The sequence below is a fragment of the Falco peregrinus genome, chromosome 8, assembly GCF_023634155.1.
Source record: "Falco peregrinus isolate bFalPer1 chromosome 8, bFalPer1.pri, whole genome shotgun sequence".
Lineage (NCBI taxonomy): Eukaryota > Metazoa > Chordata > Aves > Falconiformes > Falconidae > Falco > Falco peregrinus.
In genome coordinates, this window is record NC_073728.1 from 21,336,517 (window position 1) to 21,359,937 (window position 23,421).

The 23,421-nt window shown below is 41.5% G+C and overlaps 1 protein-coding gene and 1 long non-coding RNA gene across 7 annotated transcripts in view; one reads left to right on the forward strand and one right to left on the reverse strand.

Annotated features, from left to right (window-relative positions):
- TLK1 (tousled like kinase 1) overlaps window positions 1-23,421 on the forward strand; it is a 91,529-nt gene that overhangs the window by 8,772 nt on the left and 59,336 nt on the right. The window contains exons 1-2 of one of the 6 annotated variants that reach the window (XM_055812083.1): window positions 11,976-12,392; window positions 18,069-18,125. The exons of 1 other annotated variant lie outside the window; for it this stretch is intronic. In XM_055812083.1, the coding sequence (XP_055668058.1) occupies window positions 12,248-12,392; window positions 18,069-18,125 (202 nt within the window). In that variant the 5' untranslated portion in view covers window positions 11,976-12,247. 4 more of the 6 variants (XM_055812086.1, XM_055812084.1, XM_027786374.2 and 1 more) reach the window with 4 other exon arrangements.
- On the reverse strand, window positions 4,103-11,664 carry LOC114012079 (uncharacterized). Its single transcript, XR_008748419.1, has 3 exons — window positions 11,544-11,664; window positions 9,860-11,417; window positions 4,103-9,276 (listed from the first exon to the last, which is right to left on the reverse strand). It is a non-coding gene; the product is annotated as an uncharacterized LOC114012079 (long non-coding RNA).

Below are 23,421 nucleotides of genomic sequence, written 5' to 3' on the forward strand. Positions count from 1 at the left end.
TCTGGTTTGATCTTTGAGCTTCTTTGATTAGGTGCAGGTAAAAGTCAGTGTCATGTCTGCATACTGTGGCATGTTTTAATATCTGCTGTTACTTTCTGGATTGGTTTGCAGCTTGAGTCCTTAACTTGTGATTTATTTTTTTTTTTTTAATTTAGCCATTGATTACACCCCAGAAGATGTGATTCACTTCAACTACAAAATCCCTGCTTGTTGTGGTACTAACAAGCATTGTGCCTACTGAAAGCTGCAGCAGAACGGAAAGGGAGGAGGCCTAACAGGCTTGACACCATCTTTTGTCTGTGTTGCAGCAAGGGGTGAGGGAAAGATGTCTAGGAATTGTCTTATCATCATACGGAGAGATACACATACATAAGCATTTTTATTTGTTTATCTAATCTCTTGGATGCTTTTTCAATGCCTGTCTTAAACCTTTGTTCTTGAAGTAAGCAAGGAAAAACTGTATGACAGGCATTTAATTTTTTTCTTTCTCAAGAGCAGTTAGTGTCCCTTCTGTTGAGAAGAAAATGGGACCATGTGGAAAGCTAGATTTCAATTAACACATCAAAGGGCAGTTTGTGGGGTTTTGCCTATAACTAAGGTTTAACTGAGTTGCAGGACTGGGAATTTCGTGTTTTCCTATACGCTCACATATTGCATTCTTACCTCTCCTACTTCTCTACTTTTCCTCTGTTTCTCCAAAGGGGCCGAATGAAAGCAGTATAATCTTGTTGAATATATTCTATGGTTCTTGCTTATGAATTAGATGAACAGCTGCTGGGAACAGTCTGGGAATACTATTTGGTGAAAAAAAGAGATGAGACACAAACAAATTCCCTTATGATGCCATTCATTCTATATGCAGTATTATACCGGAGGGGCGGAAAGATGGGAAGGCCTAAAATTCAGTTTCAATATGAGCTGGTTTGAAAAGAAGCAATTCTACATACATTGCACCCACAAAAACTTGTATTTATAGGCACAAACTTTTTTGTAGGTAGAAACTGCACAGCTGGTTGTATGCATTCGTTTTTTTGCATGCATAAGAACTTACTTTTACAGACACAACCGTTGTACTTCCTTCTCAGTATTTCCCCGTTACACTAATTCTTACATTATATAGTTCATATCTTTTCTGTGTGCTTTAAACAAGGTGGGGAAGGGGGGGAAAGGCCTACGTTTTGGCATGCAGGACAATCAAAATTAAACAGACAAGCAGGCAAAAGGACAATCCACAAAATTAAAAGGGAGTCATTGGTACATGTCAGTCTTCCTGCAACATTCTCCTGCTCACATTTCTGCACTGTAAAAATCTGGCACGCAGTTGTGTGTTAAGGCTGGAAATTAAAGCAAATCTCCTCAGTTGCCTTACAAATGTCATACAGCAACTGAAGCAATGGGCATTTTGCTTTCTTGTCTTGCTACTTCAGTAAATTCCTTCTCAGGTCCTTTTCACCTACTAGCGTCTGGAAGACACACACAGAATTAAACATGCCTGTCTACAGAAACAGGAGACCCAAACATTAGGATTACATTAATCTTAGATAAATCACCATGCAGCGTAGTTCTGATAATTCACACTATTTTGGAAAAGTTGATGAGATTTTTCGCTGGGCGTCTTGGTAATATAGAACATATTATGGGCTTTGGCCACACATCCTGTATTTTGAACCAGATGTCTGTGGTTTACCAACTTGTTTCTTTTATTCCACTGCAGGCCAGTAGTAGGAATTGGATTCTTTTATTGACTGGTTGGTTGGAACACATGAAAACCCTCTTACGCTATGTACGTGTTGTAAACTACAAGCTTGGTCTGAAAACATAACCATTTTAGAGTTCTAGGGAAGTGATTTTAAATGAATATTTTAAAATGTTATTCTGGAACAGATTTTTTTTTCATAAATTGGATAGATTAGATAATTGGAAGAGGCCTTCGTGGTAGTTATGAAAAACAGAAACAGAAATACATATTTTTTTTTAAATTAACTCTTACAAATCAACTAAAATTTTATTATTAGTTATGAAGACTTCAACAGGAATGATGTTTTTGTTTCTTTAAAGGGATTGCATTAGCTCTCAGGATGAAAGTGTCATCAGATCAACTGTAACTATAGCCTGACACTTTGCGCCTCTGTGCATGTGCATAGCTTGATACTATCGAAGTACCAGTAACAGTGATACCTAAGGCTACCGTGGATAAACACAGAAGGTTTCTGATGACAGCATCTTAAGCAGAAGGGAAAAGCTCTTGTGTGGTTTATGATAGCGTCATAACCCTGAGGTGCTGACAGAGCTTAATTCACAGTTTTTCTGTGAGTCGTTTTTCTGCATTTCATATATCACTTTTGTGTCTTGTTGAAAATCATAGATATTTTTTCTCTTTAAATAAAGCCAGATTAAAATTAAGGATTAACATCAAAATACCTTTTACTGCCCTGGTTATTTTAAAAGAATTCAGAATCTCAGTTTGATATCATAATAATTATAAAATGGATGTTTTGGTCAATAGAACTGTATTTTAAGAAATAATGTAATTAATCATGGCATTTTTTTAGTTAAATTTAACATAAAACTATGATTTTTGCCATTTGGTTGGTTTTTATCACTCAGTATGATATTTGACTCTATAGGGGATATTGAATGAAGTTTTTGCAAAGATACATATGTGCAAGCTGGCTAAAAAAAAATATTGATGGAATTTGCCATTATAAAAATCCAGAGTTTGTTTATCTGGGGTTTTTTTGACACATTGATGTTTAAAAATCGCTAAAGTTAGTGTTCTTTGTTTTATCATTTTCTGAATTACTACTTATTTTACATTTACAGGTTAGTACCACTCAGGCCTTGCCTGCCTACAGCAACTGTACTGCCTAAACTATAGCAACCAAGTTAAAGGAAACAGGTTCGGTAGTACTGAAATCATTATAGGAAAAAAAAGGAGAGGGGTAGAAAAAGACCTTAAAAGGTCATCCAGTCCATCCCTGTTCTGAGGCAGGAAATGGGTAACTAGGTCATCCCTGACAGATGTTTGTGTAGGCTGCTGTTAAAAACCACAAATGAAGGGGGTCCACAACCTCTATAAACCTATTCCATCTATCTAGACTTTAAGTTGAAAGGGACTTTTTTGTTGTTTCTTTTTTTTTTTTTTATCTGGTCTACTCTGCAGCAAATTAAGCTTGTTATAATTCAAGTGGATACAAAGAACTGTTGATCGTGGCTTTCTGTGTGCTGCCTTTTAAAACAAGTGTTTTCCCCCCAGTCGTCTTTTCCTGAACAAGCCAAGCCCCATTCCTTCAACCTTTCCTTGTAAGTCATATTTTCAAAATAACTTATCATTCTTGTTGATTTCATTTCAACTCCATCCAAATTGTTGAAATTGTTCTTGGAGTGCATTGGCCAAAATTGCACAGAACGCTCCAGCTGAGGCCTCAGCGGCACTGAAGATTGCAAAATAATTAGGTCCTGCATCTCACATACTGCGCACTTCCTAATACATCCTGGAATGTGAAATGCTCTTTCTGCAACATCATCGTGTTGTTGACTCATATTTAGTTTGAAATCCACTCAAACCTTCCTATCCTTTTCTGCAATCCTGTTGCCTTGTTAAAGCATCATCATATTATATTGATATACTCTGTTTTATTTTTGTCATGGGCGATGCTTAGTTTCCCTCTATGTAATATGAGCTTGTTGCATTTATACTGTTTCTCACATTATCTAGGTATTCTGAGTTCTGATCTGTTCCTGTGTGTTTGCAGCCTCCTTCCAGATTTTTTGCAAATTTTACAAGTTTATTCCCGGTTCTATTATCCAAGATGTTCAATGAAAAATTGAATAGGATGGGTGAGAAATCCCTGAAGGATGTTACTGCAGTGCCATCCTGCTTCATCAGTAAACTGTTGATAAATACTGTTCAGAAGAAATATTTAACTACTTGTGTACTGCTTGATTTCATCTATACCATTTCTTGTATTGCAGGCAAAATTAGAAAGGACCCAACCAAAAGTATGTTAAAGCATGGATATCACATTTACTGCTTTCTTCTTACTCAATAGGCCTGTTGCCCTTTCTGAGAAGGAAATCAAGAGAGGTTTGACACAATAATTATCCTAATTACATTTTAACATCTTATTACTTAATTGTTTTCTATAGTATTGTTATCTTCCTGCTTATACACTAACACTGCCTAATAACCTATGGTAGTATGCCTGAGAGATGGATGATGTATTTATGAGAGTTAGGTCAGTTGAACTCTAATTCCTAAGACAGGCCAGGCAGTATTTTCATCCTTCACAGTCTTCTAGGACCTCCCTTGTACTCCAAAAATTCTCAAAAAAATCCAAACAAACCCTAAACCACAACTCCCCCCCACCCCTCAGTCATCATGCAGAGATTATTTTATCTTTTTAAGTGCTCCAGGGTAATTTTTAGCACATTTTCCTATGGAAACACAGTTCGTATAACCACACTGTATGACCAGCCAGACCACACCATGCCTTTTGAACTTGTTGCTCACTTTCCAACTGAACTGGACTGAGAAGTTGTGGTATCAAAGGTACCACATTTCTACAGTTTTTGTGAAAATGAGCAGGTAAGTAGAGAGTCCTCCATGGCAACAAGGAATTCAGAGTAAATGAAACCATGATATTGGGCATTGGAAAACTCACAGAAGAACATTATGAATATTCCAGCCATAAATTTCAGTCTGAGCTTTTGCTCTGGGCTAATCCAGACAGGAGACACAAGGCTACAGGGAAGCAGGCTTTATCCATTGCTTTCTGAACTACACTTTTAAGTCAGCAGGATCAGAAACTGGCATGTCTTAATATCACTTAACCCATTCCCTCCCTTTTCTGGTCTTTGCTTCCGAGACCTTTGTTAAAATTAATTGCTGTGCATATCTGATGCTAAGATTTTTGTAGACACACTAGGCAAAAAAGATAATTGAATGTTTTAGTCTTCTCTGTGTCACATTATTTGCTGTCTGCCTTGATAGATATTGGATTTGAACCTTCCTTTGTCTCCCTTACTTCATGTGTGTGTGTTGTAACCTTTTATTGGCTTTTAGGTCCTTTCCTAATTTATCTCATTTTTCCTCTTAGCCTTCCCAATTTGTTCCCTGTGCGAGCTTGCTATTCTTTAAACTCATTTTTAGTCACCTGTTCTTGTTTCCACTTTTTTGTGTAGTTCCTTCTTTTTTTTTTATTTGATCAAATAGCTCCTGATGAAACCTTGCTGCTCTCTTTCAGTGCTTTCTTTGCATCGGGGTCGTCTGCTGTTGTGCCTTTAATACGCTTCTTTCAGTATCTGTCAGCTCTCCTATGCTCCCATTTCCTTCTGAATTTCTTCCAAAAGATCTACCCACCTATTCATACCCTAAGCCAACTAAAATCTGCTTTTGGAAGCCCATTTCTTTGTGTCACTCCATGCTTTCTTTGGCATCATGAATTTTATTGTTTTGTGATCAGTTTTTATATGTATACCTTCCACCGGTGCCTTAATTGAGAAGTATTAACTGATAAGGTAAATAATATGCAAAACAGCCTTTCTTCTCTTATCTCCTCAACTGTCTGAAATCACAAGTAGTTGTTCTCTGTACCCTTCAGGAATGTGCTGGGCAGCTTGTCTCCTGTACTGCGCTCTGTGTGTGTGAATTTGAAGGCCTTATTCAACAATTAGAAAAACCCCAGCAACCCTAAACTGGTGTGACTTTTGCCTGAAAAAAGCATCAAGACATGCCCCATTGCTATTAGAAACCACATATAGACATGGCTTTCTGCAAACACTGTCTGTCTCTAATGGCTTAAAATCAAAGGCAACAAAATAAGCTCCAGGCAAGACAGATACTTCAGGAAGGAAGATACAAGGTGTAAAGAGTGAGACAGCAGTATGAAAGATGTGTGGAAAAGCATGAGCTTAAAAAAAAAGATTGAGAGGAAGCCTGACAGATAAGAGGGGCCTGTTTACCTGAGAGCAGTGTTACAAAAGGAATAGTCTCAGTGTCGGAAGAAATTGCAGGGGATAGCAGGCAAGTAGATTGCAAGGGACACAGGAAGAAAAGCAATAGAATAAAATGAAAACAGACAGGTGGGGAAAGTGAATGTAGCATCCATCAGGATGGGGTTTTTAATTTCTTCACCAGGGAACATTTAAAACCAAATTTTTTTTTATTAAAATGACATACACAAGGAGGGATGGTAAAACTGTCCTTGATTCTGACTGGAATGTGGCTAATAATCTCAGTAGCTAGAGCAGGGAGACTGGAGTCAAGAGGAACATTTCTATGGTAAATATACCCCATTGTTTAGTTTTTCTGTTTGGTTTGAAGGGAGGCTGTGTGCAGGCTTCTTAGAGATTTGGAGTACAAATGGTGATGATATCAAAGATATGATAAATGCAGTTTATGACAATTACATGGATGATAAAAATAGATCTGTGCTTACATAGTGTTTGTGTCTATTTCGCGAACGTAGGCTTAATGTGATACCATTTTTTTCATTTTGGCTTCTCTGCATCTTGATATGCTGGTATATTTAGGGAAGATATTTTTGCTAGTATATTATTTATGTATGTTTTTGTTACCTTGCAACTGAGAGTTGCTAGCAAGTTCTATATTAAAAAAATTATTAAGCATGTAGTGCGGTATATGGCTCAGGGAGACAGCTCTAATTCAGTGAGCCTCAAAATTGATTTAATCAAGATCTAAATAACTTTTTCCTATAAAAATATTATTGCTCTAAATCAGTTCTAGAGAACTTTAGCTAAACTTGAAAATTAATATTAGTACAATTGCAACATTCCTATTTGCTCATAAATAGAAATGGTATGTGAGAACCAGGTGCCGAAGCTGTTACAATCCGAGATGGTGTTCTATCACAGCAATGCACTTGCTGTCACAGTCACTTGGCATTTTACCTTGTACTTGTGCCAAAATGCATTTTGAATCTTCTAAGCTGCAGGACATGGAGACTGGAAGATTCTAGTCGTCATTCCAGCCCAGACTGGCCAGGAGTACATTGATCTGATACTGGGAGGGTCCATACATGTGCTCAGCTGTGTCAGGAGAAGGAAGGACAGAGTGTCTGAGCTACAAGCTTCCAGTAGTCACCAAGTCAGAAAACAGTATTTTCTTCTCTCAAGTTATGTTTTCCCAGCATACCTCATTCCATCTAACCTAGAAATGTCATAAATACATCATTTGGATGATGAAATAATTTAGGTGTTTTCTACTCAAGCTGCTGTACCGGTATGTCTATTTAGTTACAAGAATACTTTTCTACTACGATAGTTAAATCAGATTGGCTGCTGGTATTGGCATACTTATAGGATGTGTGTATGTCCTTCTATATATGGGGTTGGTGAGTGCATGTGTATATGTGTGTATACATTTATCTACATATAAAATTAATATATATTGGTAAATACACAGTGCCTGTAATGGCTTATGCTTTAAATGTACTGCTACAGGTCTATTATCCAAAGTGCTAGGATGACAGGGAACTAGCAAAGAATTTGAAGCCGCTGTAACAAACAAAACTGCAGTTTCACTGGCATTGCAAATAAGTGATGGGCTAAATCCTGGTCTAGTGGAAGGTGTCCCTGTCAACGGCAAGGAGGGGTTGGAACTAGATGATCTTTAAGGTTCCTTCCAACCCAACCCAGTTCCATGATTCTGTGATTCTATGATAAATCAAAGGACTTGAATAATGCTTAAAGAAGAGAATTGCTTGTTTGAGAAAAGGGTAAAACCAAGGCTGGGTTGCTAGGCTGTCTGTTGAAGAAGGTAACTTGCTCCAAGTCCAACAAAGTGGAAGAAGGCTACATATTTCTGATTAACTATATGAAAAGGTAAAAGAGAGACGTAATACCTTTGTTAGGCATATTTTAGAAATCTTGATCAAAAGAAGCAGGTGAAGGAAATAGATACCAAAAGCATCTGAAGAAAAGACACTAATGATCTCAGACTCCTGACGTTTTCCTGATCTCTAGCTGATAGAGACAGAGTTAAGTTTGGAAGCATATAGTTTAATACTTTTCCAGGGATGTTGTCATTTATGATAATTTCTGGAAACTCTTGCCTTTCATTCCTAGAAGCACAAGCCTGCTAAATCAAATTCCTCTTATACCTATGCTCCTTCCACTTGTCCCATGAATTTGACACTTTCCTTCTAATTATTGACACAATTTAAAAATGGTCTTAATTATAACCTATATGTAAACATACATTATTCATATAATCTACTCCCAGGTATTGCATGAAACCTAAGCCAGTGAATATCAAATAGATTTTCATGGGGAAAAAAGAGAAGACATACCCAATTATTAAGAATATGTATTATTTGATGTTATTGGAGTACATATTTTTCATAATGACACCAAAATGTATTTGGTGCCTGTGAGGAGTGAAGATGAAGGTCTCTGAACAGGGAAGAAACTCTCTCTCTGTAATTGGTCCCACAGTCATAGCATATTCTTCCTCAAGAACATCTAGGATAAACTCAGGATTTTACCACATGTAGTGTTTGGAATGACGATTCTTTGTCCTGTAAAGGATGTATGTAAAAATTTTGAAATTGACGTTTGACCTGAGTGCATGGTTATCTTTATAGATGCAATGCAGATGTCTCCAGAAACTTGCTCCTGCTGTAATCTTCCTTGTTTTCTCTATGCAGCCCATCAATTCTTTTGTTTAAGCCCTTTCCTTAACTATCTGCCAGTTAACTTCTCTTACTTTTCTAAAGATTTTGGGGTAAATTGCGAACTTACTGTGATAAAAATTTCTTGCACAAATAATTCCAGTCGCAAAGTTGAAACCTCTCACAATTTTAATGTGGGGTCTTTTTATTTTTAAGATTTTTGTTGCTTGGCTTTTTTGTCTTTGGAATAATGAAATTTCATGATGCTTTTCTGTTCTTCAAGTGTCCTTGATTTGAGGGTTACTACTGTGATAAACCTTGTGAACTTCCATTTGACACATTCTCATGAGAAAAATAGCACATAGGCATTTCACTCCTCTCCATTTTGGTCTGAATTTTGAGGTCCTCTTCCTTAGCAGTTCACAAAACCACATCAGCTTCTTTGGGCTTTGCCTGGAGTCAAGCTTTCCCTGGTACATAGGTGTATGGCACCTTTTTCAGCATTTTCCAGTGCAATCCCATTGAAAGGGGATCTCTCTATTTTTGAGGATCCATTTGAGGATCTACCTCAAGTTATGCCTGATGTTGATAACGCAGTGTTTATGTAGGAAACCTTGATAGCAGACTATTCTGCTCCTGAAAACTAGAAGGCAAAGAAAAATTTATAATATTTATTATATTTTTAAAAAAGAATGAGTGATACTTACTCAGTACTATACGAGTTGGACTAAGTCAAAACGTAATGTTTTGAGTGGGTGACACTGAGCAGACTCCTCAACGCTGTGAGAGACAGGTTATTCATCTGGCCACTGGACCATAAAGTCTTATTGCAACGTGAAGGTAGGGCACTCACAGGAAAGCATTATGTACATTTATGATGCTATGTAATAAGGGAAGACTTTTAGAAGATGTTTGGAAAGTTCTAAGGTGTTAATGAAGATGTCCTTTCCTGCCATGATACTATTAAACTGGTAACACTGAAGCAGCGTGGCTTTACAAATAAAGGGGTACCTTAAAATCAGCATCAGCTCTACTTCTACATTAAGAAAGCAATTTTTCTATGAACTACAGAGGGGAAATATAACCATTCCATGTATTTTTAAAGTTATATAGATCGTCTCATCTGGAAATGATCTATATAATTCATGCTCTGCTTTCAGTCTACATCAACAGGTCACAAAACCAAGAGATATAGCTCTGCTATATTAAGAAAAGTAGATCCCAACCTGTATTTTGCAGCAGGTACCCATTTCTGCCAAGCAGCAGCAGGCACTGTTTAATAAGCGGTCTGGTGGGGAATCCTGCAGTACATCCCCACTCACTCCTGGTCCTTCAGTGAGGTGCCTTCTAACACATGATGAGATACTGTGAAGATCTGATTATTTTTCACAGTGTTAATTTATGACAGTTTAAAAGACATCTTGACGGTTTTATAATATTTAAACTGTGTGTCTGATAGAAGATGCAATGAATGGGATTTTCCTCTTCGTATCCTGTTCCCCTGGTCAAAGCGACTGATGCTTGCTTTAAACACGGAGTCCCAGCTGTATTAGTGGAATGACTTGTAGGCATTTTTTTTGTTGTTGTTTGTAAGCAAAAGTGGCAGAAGGAATGCTTGTTTATGTATCTTTTTGTAAGGCTAGCAGGGGTTTGTATGGAGTGGATGCAAATGAGTATGAACAAAGAACCTGAATGTCTTTAACTTACTGCGTCTTGGCAGATTTTGAAAGCAGTGTGCTGCAGCAGGATGTACTCATCAGGAAATGAGGTGTATGTTCACTTATGCTATCATGTGGATTATGGGATTATGTTTTGTTTCTAACCTTGCAAGAAGTTTCTGTGCCAGCTGTAAAATATTAATATTGCAGTCAGAGTGAACTAGCACTGTTTTACGTCATGCCTAAGTACTAGCAATTTCTTGGTGTAATTTTCTTAGGTAATGCCTGAGAAGTCTCTAGGATCAAGTCCTTAAAAGCAAGTAAGTCTCAGTTGAAGTATCAAACCACTTCTCTCTGCCAAAAAAACCTGTATAGCTGTTACTAAATAGATAGCCTGGAACAGACTCATTTAGCAAGTAAACATACTGATTTTTACTTCAAGTTAATAGTGAATTGTGAAGAAACTCTCAGCTATGCTGTATACTTGTGGGAGGTGAAACTCTTAGATAATTTGACAGATGTCACTTTAAAAGGAAGAGACAGAACCGGTAATATCGGTGTTGTGCGCAGATCTGCAACCCAACCTTAGTAATCTACTCCTGCCATTCTCAAACAGAAGCAGGGTAGAGGACGGCCAGGATGTCTCCATACAGCAGCCACAAAATGAGCACCATGCCTGGCTGAGGAATATACTTCTGTATACATGCAGAATGCAGTATGTCTGCAAACCATGGCATTGTTTTAAGTAATCGTTGTCCTACCTAAGTTGCGCTCATAAGCTGAAAGGCTTTGTTCCAGAACTGACTTTGCCAAGATTCTCACGTTCTCAGGGAAGACACTGTCAGTTTTAAGAAAAAGCCGAAAATTGGAAAACTGGGTTTAAATTCCACTATGCCTGCACTTTATCCTAACTCAGGGTGGAGAGGTGCGTTTTGAAGGATGCACAGGTCAGGGCTGGTGCCTAGCGGGGAGCCCCCGCCTGCCGGGGGAGGCAGGTGGGGGGGGGCCCTGGCCCAGGGCTCCCCCAGCCCGGGTTGGCCGCTCCTCCGGCGGGGGCTGCCTCGCAGGTGGCGGCTGGCGAGCGACACCTTCTCCCGGGTCCCCACGCCGCTGCCGCCACGCTGTCCTGTTCGGGGAAAAAGAAACGCGCTTGAAATCCGGCAGAGCCCTGGCAGCCCCCGCAGCACAAGCCGCAAAAATAACGTCCGCGCCGGCAAGCGCCCAGCTCAGCCCCGCCGCCGCCCCCACTCACCGCAGCGGTGGGCAGGGCTCGCCCCGCGCGGTCCCACGCCGGGGTGGCGCCGGGCCCCGGTGGCGGCGCGGACGGGCTCCCCGCCGCCGTGCCTGCTTTCCCCCCGCGCCCCGCCACAACGGCCGTTGTGGCGGGGCGCGGGGGGAAAGCAGACGCGGCGGCCGGTGCGGGGACCCTGGCGCGGGCGTACCGGGCCGCCCGGGCGCGCATGGGGGCAGCGGGCGGGCGGCGCGCTCAGGCCGCGGCAGGGCCGGGCAGGTGCGTGCGCGGGGGGCGCCGCTCCTCGCCCGCCGCCTCTGGGCGGCTACGGCACGGCTAGGCTCGGCTGGGCGCCGGCGGAGCGCGGCGCTCGCTCGGCTCGCGATCGTGTTTGCGCATGACCCCTCCCCGCCTGCGCCCTCCCCTCCCCTCCCCGGCGGCAGCGGCAGCGGCGGCGGCGGGGAAGGTTAGCCTCAGACACAGGCGGCTGCTCGGCGGCGGCGGCGGCCGCGGCGACGCAGTGCAGAGGTGCGGGCAGGTTGCGCTGGCCCCGCGCCCCGTATTTCCCGCGCCCCGCCTGCCTCCGGAGCCCGCTCCCCGCCGGCGGCCTCCCCGCGCCGGTGTCGGGCCGGCCCCCCGGCCATGAGCGCGGCGCTGGGTGTCCCCCCGCCGCGCCGCCTCCCCCGCCGCCCCCGGCGGCTGCCGGGCTCCAGGAAAGTAGCTTGATGAGTGTCCAAAGTAGCAGTGGAAGTTTGGAGGGGCCGCCATCTTGGTCCCGGCTCTCCACGTCCCCACCGAGCCTGCAGGGCTGCTCCGCGGCGGCGGCCTCCCAGCTCCACGGCGCGCCGCCCGGCAAGCCGCCCAAGGAAGGTAACCAGCGCGCCGCGGGGCTGCGCGGGGGGCCCGGCCCTCGGGGAGGGGCCCGGCAGCCGCCGCCGGAGGCCGGTCCCGGGCTGGCGGGGAGCGGCGGCGGGAGAGGTCGGTGCCCCCGGCGGCGGCGGCGCGGGGTCAGCGCTGGGCCCGGCGGCGGTGAGGGGAAGCCTCGGGCGCTGGGCGAGCGGGGCCCCGCCGCCCCCCCTCCCCCCGCCGCCGCTCGACAGCGCGGCGGCGCCTCGTTGTTCCCCCACTGCCGCCGGGCCGCGGAAGGGGGATCGGCCGCGCTCCCGCCGCTGCCGGGCCGTCCGCCCGCCGCCGCTCGCGTCTGCTCCCGCGGCGGCTCTGCCGGGGCGGCCGCCCGCCCGCCGCGTCCTCCGCGGAAACGGTTCCCCTCCGCCAGCGGCAAAGTAAAAGTGCTGCGCCGGAGGATGCGGCCGTTGTTGCTGGATAGAGGGAGTCGGGCACTTTTGGCATCATGGAGGTGGGGAGGAGAGAGGGGCTGACGCCGAGGGCTCGTCCCTGTGGGGAAGGCGCCCTCGGGGGCGGCCGCTTTTACGGCCAGAAGTGACAGGGCGCCTTACGGCCACCGCGGAATGACTGCAACTTTCTCCTGTCCTCCATCACGCCTTGGATGATAATGTTTTTCTCCTCCCTCCCCTGCTCCTCCCCTCTTGTGTTACACCGACAGCGACAGCAGGGTGTTGTGGGTGTTTGCAGGGAATATCTGTATGAAGGTTATGAGCAAACAAGTCCCTTCGCTATTCCCTTTCGGGTATTGTCTGCTTTTCCTCCTTGCGTTGAAATGTGTTGCCACAAGATGTAGCAGTTATACAGCGAGTGAATTCCTCGCAGCGTTTAGCTAAAATAACTACTTGCTGAACGCCCGTTAGTGGCGGAGGAGAACTTTCATGCACGGCTACTTGTATACCGAGCAGTTGTATAATTTTACTTGATTTGCCCCAGTTTAATGAATACCATGTAGCATCTGCAAAACGTCACCGCCCAAGCAGGAAACTTGCTAACTTAAAATAGAAATAATAGTGAAAATGGGGAGTCTTTTGTTTTTCAGGTCTTCCTGTAGCTGCTTGGTTCCTTGCTTGCCTTTTTGTTGTGTTTTTTTTCGGTTGATATGCGATGTAAGGACTTGGTAACAGGGATCCGACATCCTGAAGGCGCAGAATGCAGCCTGTGTTTCTCCATTTTCCACACCAGTAGTTGTCAGACTTGTATCACTCTGTGTCACTTTTGCACACGCTCCTGCAGGTAGATGGATTGACATGAAATGCTCTAGAAAATACCTGGAAAGGGATTATGGTGTATGTTAAAGATGCTGAATAAAGTGGCAGGCATTTTGTGCTCATCTTCTCTGGGAAACTGAAGCTCTTACAAAACCAACAGCCACTGGCCAAATGCATAGCTTAAGTTTATCGAGAGTAGGTTTCTTCAGTGTTGCAACACTTGTTATGAATATGCATGCATACAGTATTCACACAGTGTATATATGAGGTCTTTTTGGATGTAGTTCAGGTACCCGGTGTACAAGCCTGACATGATTACCGCAACACGACTTAGATATCTGTTTATTTTAAAGAAAAATGTTGTTCCTTCACTACCTCTGTTTCAACAAGGAAAAACATTTTTGTGAAATTAATTTTTAATGTAATGATTATGATGCTTTTCCCTTTGTTCTGTCTCTGTCTTACAATTCATGCTGTTGAGTTTTTCTGGGTACTGTAATTTACATCCCCTAATACAGATTCAGGGGTTACAGAGTAGTCAAAGGCCTGGTGTTTGCTTGGTACTATAATGTACTGTATTTGCACAGTGTTCCTGGATCATGGTAATTGCGCATCCTCACTGGGTAGCTCTATTAAAAAATCAGCATGCTTGCTGATACTCAAAAATGCTGATATTCAAAAATACCAGCCATGCTTGGGGTTGTATTTTATGTTCATGCTCGTGGGACGTTATCGGCACACCTTACTTTACCTAAGTAACATTTTACAGTGGAGTATCTTGCCAGAAAGCAATAGGCCCTGAGGTATAAACACGTCATCATGGTCACAGATATGTTTTATATACATGAAAGAATGATGTCAGATAAAGCTAATAAGTGTTCAGTATTTGCAGTGCAGTGTATTTATAGGAGTTTGTGCTCTCATCAATTCTGAACTTGTGATACCTTGTGATGTTACAGAGGTTATAAGCTTTGGAGCAGTGCACAAGGCTGCTGGCCCATGCCGGATCAGAGCTGCATCGCTGCTGATGCCTGTACTGCTTTTGCGTGGGTAATATTCCCAGACACAGTGCGTTTGGCATTTGAGCTGAGCTTGTGGCCTGGCCTGGCCTTCTCATTTGTGGATTCAGATCCCTTTGGATGGCTTCTCTGACCATTATGCCCATGTTGCCTTCAGATGTACAGGCCTTCACTGAGCACGCTACGTGTGCTGTGGTTTATCTGACCTCACCTGTGAATCACCTGTGAAAGTTTGGCAAGACCCCACATCTCTCATGTGGGCTTTTAAAGGTTCTGATTTATTAAGAACAGAAACTCCCAGCACCCTGATTTAGGAAGTCCAAAAAAATATTCTCTGCCGCTGTAATACGGAGAAAGCAAGCAGAAAAGCTCTGGCATATGTAACTACTGCACAAAGTTATTTTAAAAGAACATGCAATGCCTTGTCAGTATCAAAAAGGGACTACTTGGGAAATACAGGTGAAATTAAAGAAAATAACCTTTTTTTTGAAATGTACTACAATGTTGCAGGAACATTTTTAGTTGGATGTTACCTTCTATATCTTGACTTACAGGGGCATCATGGCTTAGCTGTATAGATTTGAATTTATGTTTTAAGGTTTTAAAATGAAAGGACTGGGGTGCACTTCAGTACAATTGCATCTGTACACTTTTATTGTACCAGAACTGTCTCTTGTTTGCATTTCACAGCATAGCTTGTAAATGTCTGTACTTCTGTCAGTTGTTTTATATGCCCGTAACTTATGTGTGGATATGTGGTCACTCATTCAGAAGCCCTGCAGTAGGATGCTATCAGGAATTTAAGGGGACTGTTATGCAGTATTATTTTACATACAGTGTGATTGTGTGGCTAAATCTTGTGCTGTAGCTCATGTAATTGCAATGATGCAACTTCATGTTTGAAGTTTCTTGACTTTTGACTGCTTTCTGCATGTAACTAAAGAGACCAAAGCACATAGCTGGAAAGTGCTGTATTGTAGGTGGGGGATGTTCAGGCTATTGCTGACAAGGCAGAGAGACAGAAGAGATTTCATAGAATCAGAATGGTTTGGGTTGGAAGGGACCTTAAAGATCATCTAGTTCCAACCCCCCTGCCATGGGTAGGGACACCTTCCAGTAAACCAGGTTGCTCAAAGCCCCATCTGACCTGACCTTGAACACTTCCAGGGATGGGGCATCTATAACTTGTCTGGGCAACCTATGCCAATGCCTCACCACCCTCGTAGTGAGGAGTTTCTTCCTTACATCTAATACAGAGCTACCCTCTTTCAGTTTAAGGCCATTACCCCTTGTCCTGTCACTCCATGCCCTTGTAAAAGGCCTCTCTCCAGCTTTCTTGTAGGTCCCCTTGAGGTACTGGAAGGCGGCAGTGAGGTCTCCCTGGAGCCTTCTCTTCTCCAGGCTGAACAACCCCAGCTCTCTCAGTTTGTCTTCATAGCAGAGGGGCTCCAGCCCTCTGATCGTCTTTGTGGCCCTCCGCTGGACTCGCTGCAGCGGGTCCATGTACTTATGTTAGGGGCCCCAGAGCTGAAGGCAGTACTTCAGGTGGGGCCTCACAAGAGTGGAGTAGAGGGGGAGGATCCCCTCCCTCAACCTGATGGTCACGATTCTTTTGATGCAGCTCAGGATGTGGTTGGCTTTCTGGGCTGCAGACGTACATTGCCGGGTCATGTTGAGCTGCTCGTCAACCAACACCTCCAAGATTTGGGACATACATGTGAGTGTCTTGAAAGCTTCTCTTTTGAGGTTGGGGGCAGTGCCACAGTGTCTGGTAGTCAAGCATGATGCATTGCGAGTTGTTTTTTGTGTGTGCTGTTGGCTTTGAACACTTCACTGAAAGCAAAAGAGAATGCCAAATAAAACTTTGAAATACCACCACAGGAATGTGATTTTCAGTTTTCAAATTTGAGCCCAAATTAACATGTGATGACAAAATGGTAAATAAGCTTATGACATATCTTTGATACTCTTTGAAGAATTAATGTTGTAGTAGTAACTTTTGTTGGTGACTTTTTGTTTTAATTTGATAAATGTGTATTATTTGTATTTATTGTTATCTAAAATGTGATGGTAGTTGTTTGCTTGAGCACAAAGGTAAAGTTTATTTCATCCTTAAGTTTCCAGCCTAGCAAGTGTTCCCAGGTGCCGGGTTGTGTCACATATGGTACATACAGTATATTAGCCCATGAACGTGGAAGTTACCTGATCTTGTTAAAACTTACAGGGTTGTTTTCTTCCGTTCTTTGCTTGTAGTGTAAAAACTCAGCTGCTTTGCTTAACCAGTAAGTTCTCAGTAAGTTTGTTGGGTTTTATCATTCAACTGTAGACTGAGAATTTTATGGATTTGGCCGGTTTATGTGAGAGCAGAGAATAATGGAAACACTTTGTGTTTAAAGGTGATGGTATATTTTTACTCAGGATGAGCACTGCAATTATGAAAGATTTTTTAGGCTGGCTGTAGCAAGAGCAGGTGTGTAAGACTTCATCGTTCCACTGATATGCGCAGATTCTAGCTTGTGATATTATTGCTGGTTTTGTTGCAGATGTTTCTCAAGTGAGCTGATACTTATGCCAAATTCTTATGAGTTCTTCTAGCATGCAGAAATGATAAAAGAGAAAAGATGACTTTTTTTTGTTGTTGTTGTTAATACGGACCCTTGTTTGAATCTGGTTTTCTAAAAGACAAGTGCTGCAGAGAATAGAGCAAATTAGTATTTGGGTGATTGTTTTGTTTTAATTCTGTTTTAACTTGCCTAGAATGGAATTTCCCATTAACCTATTCCATTTTAAATGGGGAGAGAATCAATATCTTTAAGGACAGGCTGTATTTATTATTACCTCCATTCAAATAAAAAGCTTTTCATTTCTCTCATTCTTTCTCTATATGTTTTTTTCCTGTTTGCTTTTCCTTTCAGCAAGTAATTTTTTTTCTTCAGCAAGCTGAAGTAAACTTGCTTATTAGTAATAACTCTGGTCTGCAATTAGTATTGACATTTCTTTGGATTTTCTTAGGGCCTGGTAGTCCTGAATGATTGCAAAATACTGTTGGGACTCCTGGGAAAGGCTACTGTATGTATGTGCATCACAGTCAAAGTTAGGTCTATAGAATTTTGCTACCTGAAGAGTGGAGATTATGGGAATATGACAGGCTTAAATAATCCTTTATACTTTATGTGTTCTTGATGTAGGGTTGTATATTGAAGTTGTACTTGCTCCCAGTTCAGATTACTCCCATACTAAATTTCAGCCCCCATGCTGATATTTTTTACACAAGAAAACATTTAAGTTAGTAAACTGTGTTTATGCAGTAGAATATTTCCTGAACTGTAGCTCTCCTAACATATAAAAGCACACCAAGGTGAGGGGAAGAAAAGCTTTATGAACTACTTTCTGTTTGTCTTGGTGTGTTTCAGCTGTAAAAGAGGAAGAGGAAAATTTGCTTTGCCAGATTGCTCTGCGTGGAGGTGAAGGTGGGCAGAGGAAGAAGAGCAGTCGGGGTTTCTGTTGACAGTGCCAGTGCTCCAGTTGGGATTGCTCAAGAGCAGTTAAACAGAAGCTGGCCACCACAATATAACCCAGTTTTTCAGGTGGGCTTGCAAGTGGGAAACTTTTGTTGGCTGAAGGTAAGGGATGAGTACTGCATTTCACATTCAGTACTGAAGGATCGAGTTCAGTAGCAGTAGAGAAGGGTTAGTGAGTATCGGAAGGTATTTTGAATTCTACATTTCCCTTCATCTTGACGCCATCCTTGTTGAGATGCTCTGTTTGGGATAGAAACCAAGGATCTGCTTCCTTCCCAGGCACCTTCTCTAGAGCTCTTATTCCTTTCTTTCATTCCTAAGCAGAGTGCCGGGTTGTGCCAGCAGAAAAATCCTGGCAATCAGCCTTTCCCTGGGGAGGATGCAGTAGGTGGTGGGAACATGAATGCTCGTAAGCTTTAATCGACCTCAGTCAAACTTAGTCCCAGAAGAGGGGAGCAGAAGGGCTTGAGTGAGGCTGGACATGCTGAAGATTGACGGGGCAAGCCTGGGGCTGTGCGAGCCTTTGAGGGTGGGTCTGTGCTGGAGGGATTGACTAAAATCAGAGTGATTATATTACTAATTTTAATCATGAGTTAAATCAGCAAGCAGGAAATCCTGATTAAATAATTGTTTTTAATTTTATTTTGCATTTGTGCTTAATTATTTTTCCTAAAGAAAAGTTGATTCTAATTGGTCTAATTTGATCATGCCTCTTACTAGGCAAGAGGGTACCCGTCTATATGCATTTATTTAAGTAGTTATACAGCTTAGATTCTTAATGTTTAAGAAACATAATTCCCTATGCTTTAGACAGCTTTTAGCTAACTTTATTAGCTAAATAAAATGAATGCTAATTGTGCTAGATACATAAGAAGAAACAAATATATCCAAATGTGTTTTGAATTTAAACCAAATTAAGTAGAATTGTTTGTGAAATGAGTCAGTTATTTCTGGTCATTGTGCCTTGTGAGATTCACAGTAATAGATCAAATCCAGTTACCATTCCTTCTTGTTCATTTTTTGGAAAAGCAAGCCAGGCTTTCCTGCTTTCTGGGTTGTCAATTGCTTTTTAGTAGTTCAAGTGAACCAACTCTTGAAGTAGTTGAATGAACGAAAATGGCAGAAGTTGCTGGCAAAAGCCAGCTGAGCGCTTCAAGGGCTGGGCTTTGGACGGCTCGCTGGCGGCTTCCAGCCATGTGCTGCTTTGGCTGCCAGCAGAGCATTAAAGTTTATATCGTTTGAATGTATTTCCCTTGTATGAATTTAATAGATCATAAACTTTAAACCTCACCATAGATTCTTATCACTCCAAGTTTAATGCTGGAGCATATTTTTTAAATAACACAAATAAGAAAAATTATTCAGCCTGTGCTAAAAAGGCCTTTTTAGCTTTAGCTGGAGAGGCTCTGAGGCTGACAAGTGTCCTCCAAGGATTTAGAGGGAAAGCTAGGGGTTATTGGATGATTACACAATGGTGACAGGAATCTGGTTGCTTTGGAATGGGAAACAGTTTACTGGAGCTTTTATGTGAAACTGAACGTCACTAAAAAGGTCAGTATTCCCTGGGACCACCTCTGCTTGCTGAGAGGTGGCAGCAGGAGCATTAGGCAATGTATCTTGCCTCATCATATCTGCACGGTTTTGGGTGGGTGGAAACTGAAAGGCTGTGGTGCTTTCTTTATAAGGTCCTTAAGAACAAAGCGCTCCGCACTTCACATTTTGAGAGATGAGGATGGTGGTAAAAAACTCCAGAGTGCCTTTTACAGGAAATTAAACCCTACCATAATTACTTGGAGGTTGGCGAGTACTGGATTCCCTTTCTTTGGACTTCTAATACAGCTATACTTATAAGAGAAAATGAGGAAAAATATGTTTTTTGAGGGTATAACAGGAAATGTTGATGCTTTTCTAGAAAAACCTATTGTATGATGTCACATACACCCAACCTTTTAGATACTTATTTTTATGACTGTACCTTGAGCTCAAAAGCTTGTAGATGTTTCAGGCACTGGGTCCTGCAGCTGTAGCTTCTGGTGGATTGCAAATTATTATTTTTTTTGGTGATTAATAGAACCTCTGAACTATATGCGCAAAGGCCACAAATTGGAAAGTAATGTTAAATATACAAATAAATATTTAATTTGCTTTTCATAACTCCTGTAAGTCTGAAAATACAATTTAGATCCTGGTCTTTGCTCAGTGGGTCTCAGATGTCCTTGGGAACACACAGCTTTAACAGCAGAGGTGTTACCCATTTCTCTTTTCCACAACTGAGATTCTTGATTCTATGAAGACAAATTCAGATGATGCTACAAGTAGGATTTCTAATACTTCTTTCAGTCCTGTGGCTTAGGCTATTCGGGTGTGTACACTACATAGCTCTATTTGTTGAGTATTGTTTTTTCTAGTTAGTGCTGTGCTCTCATAGGTCCCAGTTTTGTCCTAAATTTTGCAGCTGTACTTCAGCCAATGCCTTTTTTTGTGTGTGCGCCCTAATACCCTCTTTCTAGCTATTTTGTTCCTCAGGGAGGTTGCTGTCTTTGTTACTTCTTAGCTTATTCCTAGTAAAAGTGATGAGAGAAATAGTGTCCTTTAATAAGTTGATATTTTCACTATAAAGCATTTGTAAATAAAACCTACGCATTAATAATATTCTCTTTAACATCGATAGAAACATGTATTTTTAATATATACAGATTTATAGTTTAAATGGGTTTTATTTGTTTAGACAGGACAAATTCTTTTTGGTTGACACTGGTGACTTACAGCAAGCTTTATATTTTGCTAAGGAATATCATTGTAAAGACCAACTGTATGTGCACGTACAAGACTGTAATGAAACCAGTTCTCTTAATGTTGTTTGTATGGTGAAAAGTAGAGTAACTTTGAAATAGCTTTGGGTTTTTTATCTTTTAGAAATACTATGTTAGTTTATTAAGGAAAACATTTTGCAGGTAATATGCTGGAGGTCTTAATTTGTTGTCAAATTCTTTTAGTCTTGATGGGTAGTGATGTGTTTTTAACAGTTCTATGAAAAGTTGTATTAAAAGATATATCAGAAGATTTGAAACTTCTCAAAATAAAAGCCCTTTGTTATTGCTAAGGTATGTCCAGGAATGTCTTGCTTCCCTTTCCCAGCTCTTTACCCCCCAGTGTGTTCCTTTTACCAGCCAGGTGAGAACTTACACTGTGGTGAGAAGAGTGGTGATGGTCTAGGTGGTGTGATTATCTTCATAAAGTTTTGTGGGGTTTTTTTTTTGGTTTGTTGTTGTTGTTTTTGTTGTAGTAGTAGTAGTGGTGATTATAGATTATTAAGACTAGGTTTATCAGTATTAGTCACTAAATTTTTTGTTTATTTTTTGTTTCTTTTGCAAGTCAGTTATTCCTTGAGCTGGCTGTTGTTTGGGAGTGGTGGTTGTGTTTTTGATACATATTTCGGAAACTTTCTGATTGTTAGGGTTGCATTTTAGTTTCAGTAGTTTTGTTCATGGTACTGAACTCTGGTAGAAGGCTATCTCACAAGTTTTCTACAAGCTTTAACTTTGAATAAAGCAGCGTAAATCTTGTTATAGCACCTTTGTATTTAGTATTTTGAAAGGCCATTATGAGGATTGGAATTTTCATATTTTGAAGTTACTATAGGATACAAATAGAAGTAATTTCTGAAGATGCAGGTTTGACATTTTTTAATGAGATACAAAGAGTACTTTTTGCTGTGCATGTTATTGCTTCAGTATGAGAAGTTCATTGCCTATTTAATTTACCTCTACTTACGTAATCAGATTGCATATTACCTCTTTCTAATTAAATTGTATTATTAAATTATTGTGATGCTAATAATGCCTAAGAGGGGTAACACCAGTGTTCAAAGGCAAATCTCATGGCCTTTGCTTCCTTGTTAGATGGTATTTTGCATTCTGCATTCATAGATTCTTTTTTTTTTTTTTTTTATTGGTGCCTTGCTTGATGCATGTTGTCACGTCCAGAACATCCAAGTGGTTGGTGTTGAGGAAGAGGCAATTTTATATATCATGCATGTACACACTTTTATATATACACAAAATGTGTGTGTGAAGCCTTGATGAGCTGTCTGTTTAGTTGTTAGGAATACTAATGTAGTTGTTAGGACCCCCCTCATTCCCCATAGCAGTCTCATAAACAAGCTAAGCTTACACAAAAACTTCAGCTGCTTTTTAGTAAAAATGTTCTACAATCCTGTTGTCTCTTATTACATAGTTCTTAAAACTTGTGTTATTTTTTCAAATATATAATTTTGTTAAACCTGCTGATGAGTATTTCGGATGATATGAAATTCAGCTGCTAGATTAATGGTGCCTAGTTTTGCCATATCTTGAGTTTTAGCTTTTTATATTGCTGTTTGCTTTTAAATAGAAGAATAGAAACATGTAGAGTTCACAAAAAAGCAGAGTCTGGTTTTGTATTAGATTATATATTAATACTATATTTCAGTATTCTATTTCTTGCATTTTTCTCCCTGTTTGTTATACTTGCAACATGTACCATAATTTGAGAATGAAATACTGAAGCTGTGACAACAAAATCATTTCCAGTAAATGACCTTAATAGTGATTTTTTTTTTTTCCCTCAGTGTCGTGTGATTGAAAGTTGACCTGATTTGTTCTCCTGGCTAAATCACAACGTGCTGTTCCCTCCAAGCCTTTCACTTGTTTTTCTCTTCTAGAGAAGTGCAAACAACAGGCACCAGTCTCTGCCAGCGTCTGACACCACCTTCCTGCTGTTTTCCTTAAATCTCTCTTCAAGTTTGTTCATACGAAAAAAGAGAGAGACAGAGATAAGCTGCTATTTTTACTGTTTTGTTGTTCTTGTGGCTTTGGAATCCTGTCTTTCTAAGGGAAGTGAGCAATGAGGCAGCAGTACTGACTGTCACAAGTTGTGGAATTTGGCAGTGTTCCATCATCCCTATGGCTCTCCAGGTGGGGTCTGTGCTCCTAGACCAGGTCCCCAAGCCTGCCACCTCCCAACCTTCCTGACCAGTGCTAAGCCACAAGGGTGACCTCCAGTCTTGTCCTGCTCCTCTGCTTCCCCTGTGCATCCCTAAAATGTCATTTTCCTCCTCAAATTGCAGTCCCTCTGCTCAGCTTTCATTTGCACATGCTGTTGATTTTGCTGGAGGGAGGACAGCCATTGATAAAGAGACCAGGTCGATGCGGTAGAAGCAGGAACCTTCCGGACACTGAAGCAGTGACCGCCAGCACTTAGCTGG